At 38.4% G+C, this 8,722-nt stretch overlaps 1 protein-coding gene across 1 annotated transcript; it reads right to left on the reverse strand.

Moving 5' to 3' along the window:
- Nucleotides 1–2,204: 2,204 nt before the first annotated feature.
- On the reverse strand, nt 2,205–5,801 carry LOC133724935 (heat stress transcription factor A-4b-like). Its single transcript, XM_062151856.1, has 2 exons — nt 5,001–5,801; nt 2,205–3,551 (listed from the first exon to the last, which is right to left on the reverse strand). The coding sequence occupies exons 1-2, from the start codon at nt 5,214–5,216 to the stop codon at nt 2,448–2,450; spliced, it is 1,320 nt and encodes a 439-aa protein (XP_062007840.1). The 5' UTR covers nt 5,217–5,801; the 3' UTR covers nt 2,205–2,447.
- Nucleotides 5,802–8,722: the final 2,921 nt, after the last annotated feature.

Raw genomic sequence — 8,722 nt, forward strand, 5'->3', positions numbered from 1 at the left:
TCTCGACAATGACGAAGAAAAATAGAAAAAACATTGAATTGAAGAAGTGCGTGAGAACAAAACGTCGACGTTTTCTCTCATTTTAACGATAACGAGTGCATCATATGTGTATATGAGGTTTTTTAATAATAATGTTTATAATATTTGTTTGAGATGCATTGAATTGAAAAAGTGGGTGAGAAATAAAATTTTGACGTTCTCTCTCCTTTCAACGATAACTAGTGCATCATATGTATATAAAGTTTTGTAAAAATAATGTTTATGAAATTTATTGGAGATGCTCTCGCATCACAAATTTTGACATTTACATAAATATTACCACCTTTTAGGTTGTCGTTATCCATAAAAAATGTCACTGCATCGAGAAAGTTAATTTCTTACCCCCAGCCACCACTAACTAAACTAAAAGATTACCTGCAACCCTAACACCAAAAACTAATGACCGAAGCCAAAAGTTTCTGACCCTAAACGGAAAATCTAATGTCCCGAACCCATGCCAAATACTACAAATCCACACTTATAGACTTCACGTAAAACTTAAACAAGTAGGAACTCGTTCTTTGGAAACTCATTCAATAAATGACTAATGTTATTTTGTTGGTCTTGTTGCCGTGAATGTACAATTGCTCACCTATCGTACATCAAATCAATGTTGGTTAACCTCCAACGCTCTAGCTAGTAGCTACCTTTCACATTACTCTGTTGTTTTCTACCTAAGTATGAATATTTATACTCACATCAAGATCTTCATGCACATATTTTAGTTTTAATCCATGTATCAAGGCTCGTCTCTACTCTCGTCCTTATGTCGTAGACTTTACTTATTTTCCATTTTTTTCTTTGCTTAAAAAATTAGTGGTCTTATTAAGATAAGATATCAGATTTTGGTTCTTCAAAGTAATTTGTGATTTGGTTTGAATTTATTTTATATACCTAACTTTTACACCTAAAATTATTTATTTCCCTCCATTTCCAGATTGATTATATATATGCCATTCGCCATGTTATTTTTTTCTGTTAACCTTGTATAGTGGACTTTATTTTTAATGAATTGAATAGGATTGGCTAAAGTCACAGCATTGCTTTGTTTCGAAGATAACAGAAATCCATTAGCCTACCACCGGCCTTGAAGTTTGGTGGTACACTACCAATGTGATTTTGACCCCAAGTTTGATGCATAAGCAACCTATTATTGAAAGAATTTTGTCATATGTATTTAAAGAAAAAAAGAATGGACCATTCTTTGAATTGTATAATTATTGTTGAATGACCCAACTCACCAACCTACATATGTAAGAGGATAGTGATGCTCAGTGGTTAGAGCACCCACTACTTAAGATCGAGGTCATGGGAGTAGGAGTGAAATCCTTTGATCCTCTTTAAAAGAAAAAAAAAATGAAATACTTGAAATCTTGAGTTGGCCGTTCTAGACAAGCTTATAAATGAAATACTCGTGTGAAATGGTTAACATATTTGAAGTTTGGTAGCATATGAAAATAGTGTTCTAAAATTTTTTTTAGGCGCTAGGTCTCTCCTCACTATTTACCTACTGTCTAGCAATTTTTAGAGTATTGTATAAAAAATATCAATTCAATTCAAGCAGTCAAGAATTGAGATTAAAAACACTAATTTTAAGTGTTTTAATATCAACCCTTGAAACTCAATTCAAATGTGATAAGAGTGAGTGACCACAAAATTCTTAATTATCCTGTGATGCTACTCTGTAAAATATATAATAGTGAGATGGTCTCCAAATAACCAGACAAACCGGTGCTGTAGGGAACTTTTGTGTTCTTAATTGAATTAACTAAGCGCATTTAAAGATTGTCACTTTGTCAGATCCAATACAATGTTTATGGTTAGAATTACTTGGGTAGATAGGTAGGTTTTTAATACCTTATCTAGGGAAATCAAACTTGGTTAGCCACAAGCTTTGACTGAAACAGACAATCTCTCTGAATGTTTGGTGAAGAGAAATACTTGCTTTCCATAATCTATGATGCAATAATGCAAAGTCTCATCTCCCTTCCTCTTTAATTAAGAGAGGTTTATCATAAACAAAACCTTTTTGGCAAGCTGCTTAAGAGATTTATCAGAAACATGGGATTGTATAACAAGCACTAACAAAATTGAATAATGTCAAAATCTGTTTCTAAGTGTCATACTGCATACACCATCAATTTAACAAAGAAGAAAGCTACCTATTAAGCAAATACAAACTCCCTGCAACCTCTGATAACATTTAGTCATTTACATACAAAAAGGCTAATGAATATATCTAATTCCACACTACATCAGAAGTAATCAAATATTCACCTGATATGCACTATAAGTCTACAAGAACGAGCTGAAAAATTGGAATGGCTTCTAGAAACTACATACTAAGTAATTGTATTTAAAGTTTAAAATGTATATATTGAGTTTTTACATTATAAGGCCAGTTGGAATTATGTAGCTGGAGTGAGGCGCCCTATTTGGTTTGTAAAGTTATCTACACTATCTGTGTTCCACCAAAGCTTTTTCTGAGCAGCTGCATTGGTATCACCCGCTCCGCCATCACCATCCATTCTTTCCGATTGTACTTCCTGCGCATCTTCTAAACCAGGGGTCTCTGTTAGACATTGCTCCCAAAAGACATCATTTGCTGCAGCAGGCTCAGCGGTTGTCATTTCTACTACCCTTTCTTTTGGAGCCTCAAGTGCAGGTGCACTATCAGGCTTAGAGTTCATATCAAGTCCTGAAGATTTAGTCCTGAAATCAACAGTTTGACACATTGATGATATAGCAAGGATGTCGAAAAAATTTGCAGACCCAGCCACCTCTGGGGATGAATGAGCATTCATTGAAGTCGGCGAAGATAAATTCGATATAGGTGAGCACGGCCTGCTATTCATGCCAAGGTCTTGCATTTCTGAAACAATGATGGGAGAGGCCTCAGACAAAGGGCCAATATCATTTACTTCTTCAGGTATAGCTTCCTCAATACCACGTAGAAAATCTTCCCAAAAGTTTAAGGAAGACTCCATTTTCTCAAGCCGGTCTGACTTTGATGTGGAAGTTGAAACTGAATCCAGGTTCTCTTTCTGTGAATTCAAATTCAAACCTTCCATACTGAAGTCATCAGGAAAGAGGTTAGGTTTCAACAGTCTTCTCTTTTTGTTATGATTTTCCGATTGTTGCATAAGTAAAGAGGCAAACCCTGGTTTCTTCAATACTTGAGCTAGGAAGGTCGTATATTGCCTCTGCCGAAGTTCCATCTTTTGCAATTGTTCATTTAACAATTGCATTTCAAATTCAAACTCCTGATTCTCCTTTTGATGTCTTTGTAGATCTAACTCGAGCAACCTCTTCTCATTATTCAGTCTATTGATTTTCTTTTCATATTCTTCTCTTTCTTTCTCGCTTAAAGGAACTGAAGAATACTCGTGATTTTGCATGGAGTGACTATGAATTGGCTTGCGGCGGTGAATATTCTTCAGTAGATGCCTTCCTCCTCTTACGAATTCCTCATTTGCAAACTCCCACTGCTCAGGATCAACCTTCCTAAACCCCTGCTCATGAAGAACACCAACTTTTAATAATTAGGAACCATAAATGCAAACATTAAAGAACTCAAAAGGAAGGAAGATACACATTGGTGGTGGTGTCAGATAAGCAAATACAATTATCATGCACAGACAACAACAAAACTAATATAAATTATTTAAGCTTCCAAATCTCCTCAGCAATATAACTTAAATCCTTTCTGGAGCAGCTTTTCGATCTCTCATCTATACAGTAGCAAAACCTTTTTCCCTCTACTTGAATGAAAATTTAAGGCCATTTCTGATAGCAGTTGACTCGGGAAATAGTTGACGAAAACATGGTAACATGTCTTAGAACCTTTCTACTGAGGACTAACAGAGTATGCCAACTGCTAATGTAGCTAATCAATGTGACCCCTGACACTTTCTCAAGCACTTCAAGCTATATAGATATCCTTATTCTAAGCTTTCACATAACCTCATTGACCGAATATCAAACCACGTTATTTAATGTTCTGTGTGCATCCTCAATAATAGCACCCTAGTAACTATCACAGTTGATCCAAACAACACCAACTGCAAAACCACCTCTTGTGATTCCCATTCAGACGAAGGCAGTACTTCTTGCTTTCTACAAATTAGCTTCCTTCATTTTGCAGTTTGAGACCCCAGACTTAACAATATTGTATGGCCTTAGCGTATAAAGAAAGAGCACCAATGATTAGTAGCTACTGGTGCTCCAAAGTACAAGCCATATTCCAGTCCTCTTATCGAATAATTTGGCATTTTAAATTCTTACTCCACTAAGTTCTCAGAACCACCTCCTTATCAAGATTAAGTGTATCAGAAAAACGAGCTACCTAGAGTCCTAAACAAAACTGATTACCTTTTAGAAAAAGAGATCAAATAGGTGATACTTCAACTGTTGCACAAAACTGACTGCAAAACCTACTCCACTATACACACAGTGTGGTGTCCATTGTCCAACTCCTAAATAACACCTCTCTGGCCTTTCGAGCAAAAAGTACAGCAGTTTACTCTTTCAAATCGTGAAGACATTCTTCTCCGAGAAGAGTATGCAATAACACAATAACAGAAATTGGGCGGAAAAAATAAACAGGCAATTTTGGATCTTAAAGATAAGGTAGTGATCAAAACAACATGTTTTCAATGCTTAGGTAGTACAGTCAGAAATACTCCAACAGATCAGATAATTGATTTGTAAAAATGAAGATGCCTAGTTGGAAATATAAAGCATGAAAAGGCACAAACTTTAGAAGAGAACTGACACAGAGAATAGAAACCGTAAACATTCTAATCATTTATAAGTCTATGATGCCATTAAGCTATCATTCATTTCAGCTGGACCGATGATATTAAAAATGAACACAAACAAATATCAAAATGGATAATCTGCAAACGAAATTAACATAGAAATGAACAGCTTCAAAAGTAAAGAGATACTAGAATACTTACATATGTATTAAGCTGCCTGACAAAACTCGAAAAGTTGTTGTGCTTGAAATACATGGGAAGCAAATCCTTGGCAAACTCTGTGGGATCCCAAACTACAAAACTACAACCAGTTTCACTCCAAGACACCACATGGTTGGATGAAGGATCATCCACCAAGTCATATGTTTTCGAAAGAAAAGGAGCTGGTGCATTCGAACCACCTTGAGACCCATCCATAACTTCAAACCACAAGTTCAATCAGGCTTTTGCAAGTAGATCAAATATCAAAAACCCAGAAACCTTCTCAAGTTAATGAAAACTCAAGTCTATGACCTGATGTTCAAAACCCAGAAACCTTGGATGAAAACAACCCCAAATTGAATCAACTAACGGCAAGTCAACTCTAGGAACAATGAACCAAAACTGGGTTTTGTTTTTCTCAATCTGGGTACGTGCTTAGCAAATCACTCAATCTAATTTAAAAGAAAAACTTCCAAGTTGGCTTCTGGAAGAATTAAAAACCCAACACAAGACAAGCCAATTAAACAACTTTTCTCCAAATCAAACTTGGGATTGCCTCAAACAATACCAACAACCAAGGAAAGAGAGAAAAGGAAAGATTACAACCTAATCCTCGGAAGTGGGTGGGGAAAGATGAATGAAATAATCAGACAAATGGAAAAGAACAAAGACTGAGGAACGAGAAAGGAACTTGGTTCGTGCAGAGCTTTGACTATATGACCAATCTAAACGCGCTACTTGGAGAGAAAGCAAGCAGAGAGAGAGAGAGAGTTTGAAAAAAAATTGGAGTCATGCAGAAGAAGAGCATCGGTTGGGGTTTTATTTAAGGGTGTGTAAAGGCATCATTGCTTTGTTGGGTTTGAAAGTCTTCTCACGGACACAGACTTGGAAGTTGAATGGTCAGCGAAAATAAAAGGAGACTACCATTTTTGTCATGAGGTACAGTACTACTGTGTAATGCTGGAAAGCTAACCAGCGTTGACTGGAGTTCCATTCAACTTTCCAGATAAGTGGAGAAGAACTGGTCTTTATTCTTGCACAGTTGCACACTCCCACACCACACCATTTTTTCTGTTTACTACAATCCTTTCCCTCTCATTGTTCAATACATTCTCTAATCGGATCTAGAAATGAATTGGACCTAAATGTTTACCTTTTTGTTTTTTAATTGAAATGAGATAACAATTCATTCATGAATAAAAATGTTACAAACACAAGGCTCAATGTCCCTCCTTGTAATCGACAGTTTCATTAATCAAGGCTTGAGGGCAGCTCCACCAGCCCTTCATTCAAAAAAATGGTGGTCTTCCCCCCTGTACGACGCATTATTCTACACATACAAACTGAAAAAAAAGAACGCGTTGTACGCACTTGAGAGAAAGAAACGAGGTCTTCCCCCCTGTCCGGTGGCGTGCCTCTACGCCGTCGTCGGACGGGCCAATACCGACTCCGCGCGCGTTGGGTGTGAGGCCGGGTCTATCGATCAGCGTTCTCGGTCCGATCGGTGGGATCACGGTGGATGTCAGTGAGGGAGGGGAAAACTGCAGTTGCTGGCTTCTGGGTCTCTCCTCGATGGTCAACTCGACGGATTTGATCTCAGATTTGGAGGCGATCAGGCAGCGAGACGTTCAGCGCGGCGTGGCCGGGGGCTACTCGGAGCGGTCCGATCTGGTCAGGATCCTCTGGTCCCGATCTGGGTCTTCTCCATGGTGCGACGAAGCTTGTTTCTCTGGGATGGCAGATCGCTGATGGCGGTTTGGCGAAGGCGGCGGGGCGGCCCTCTGCAGGGTCCGGCGGCGGTGGCTGTAGGGGATTTGGGCCTGGCCCGGCCGGCAGATTGTGGGGTTCTCATTTTTTGGTTTGTTGCTAGGGCTTGGGCCCTCTCGATCTGGGATGGTAGATCGCTGATGGCGGTTTGGCGAAGGCGGCGGGGCGGCCCTCTGTAGGGTCCGGCGGCGGTGGCTGTAGGGGATTTGGGCCTGGCCCGGCCGGCAGATTGTGGGGTTCTCATTTCTTGGTTTGTTGCTAGGGCTTGGGCCCTCTTTTTGGGCCTGGGCTTAGCTAGTTATTTTATTTATGTTTTATTTTATTGCTGTTATGTTTCTAGGTCGCGTCTTTGGCGTGAAATAAGAGTCTACACTTGTTGTGTAGAACTAGTAGGGCCTTGTGCTAGTGTATGCACTCAATGTGCCTTATCTCCTCTAGGTTGGCAGCGAGTTTTTGGCCTCGTCAAATGGTCGTTACCGCCTAGTGGGAGGATGAAGCTAAGTGTCGTCGAATTTATCATCTGGCGACAACATAGTAGGGAAGCTGTGCTAAAGCAGGTATTTATGCTAGGTTGTACGCGGGGTACATATAGTGTTATCTTTCCGCTATGTCATTGCTATGTTAAAGCAAATGGAGTAGCTATTGCACTCTTTGCTAGTTGGTGCTTGTTAGAATACAAGTCTTCTGTAGAGATTTCTGATATTATTTCGGAAAATTTTCTAGATGCTTATGGTAATCAGGGGTTTAGGCTCAATGTCCCCCCCTTGTATTCGACAGTTTCATTAATCAAGGCTTGAGGGCAGCTCCACCAGCCCTTCATTCAAAAAAAAAAAAAATGTTACAAACATTTGAGTCGTTTCAAATTAATTTCATTAGTTATTACGGCAATATTTCAAGAAAAAAACGAATCTTCACATAGAGCAAACTTTGCAAAACTATGAACCACGTTGTTTCCTTGCCGGAGTTGGAATTGAAAATCTACAATCCTAGTTGCACATAGCAACACCTTGATGTCCTCGACAAGTTTCTTAAAATTTAAGTAAATGGACCGGTAGCTTCTAAACAATCAATTTTTAAAATGAGGGACAATTGTTGCATCTAGATCAAATTGTTTAGTTTGTAGAGGCCTTGTGGAGGAGGAGTCTATCACTCCATCTAAGAATTTAACTTTGTTTTGAGGTTTTGTTTGCCTCAATGAAGTCCTCAAGCTTCGAGACCATTGAGAGCAACATCTTTTTCGGACAAGTAGCACTATATTTCCCTATCATTGATTGTTTCTTTCATACCATAAGGACCAGCAAATATAGGCAAAAATATCGATCGATCCTAGAACTTACAGTTTAAAAGGCAGGATGCTAGGCAGTCATCGAAAGCATGGAGCTTTTGGTCTATATTTTTCCATTCCGTCAATTTCTAGACTTAATTTCTTACTAAAAGAACAACCAAAGATTCCATGTGTAGGTGATTCCAAGGGCGGAGGCACTAAGGGGCACACTGGGTCACATGATCTAGTAAATTTTTCTGACCAAATATATATTATACGGATACTGCTGGTGCAACGGTGCAACCTTGGAATGAAAATAAACTCTAGGAGGCAATAAGGTAATTGCCAACCCATGAATTGAAAGCCATAATTAAGCTGATCTAGGCAACTCCTTAAAGGAGTAGTCAAAATGACCGAGGTCCTTCCAAACAGCAACTGTCAAACCATGATTCTTAATATATCATATATATATACCCACTAGTCAACATTAAATATGTTAAACTAGCTTAATAATTTAGATGGGTACTATTTCTTGCTCAATACTCACAGACTTGCCCTTGTGCAAGTCTATTATAAAAAAAAAAAAAAAAAAAAAAAATAATAATAATAATAATAATCTATTGACATGTAATTTATGCCTCTATATATATATATATAGTACGGTGAGTTAATTTTTTGTGAATTGTCATAG

Source organism: Rosa rugosa, chromosome 1, assembly GCF_958449725.1.
Source record: "Rosa rugosa chromosome 1, drRosRugo1.1, whole genome shotgun sequence".
NCBI classification, from domain to species: Eukaryota; Viridiplantae; Streptophyta; class Magnoliopsida; order Rosales; family Rosaceae; genus Rosa; species Rosa rugosa.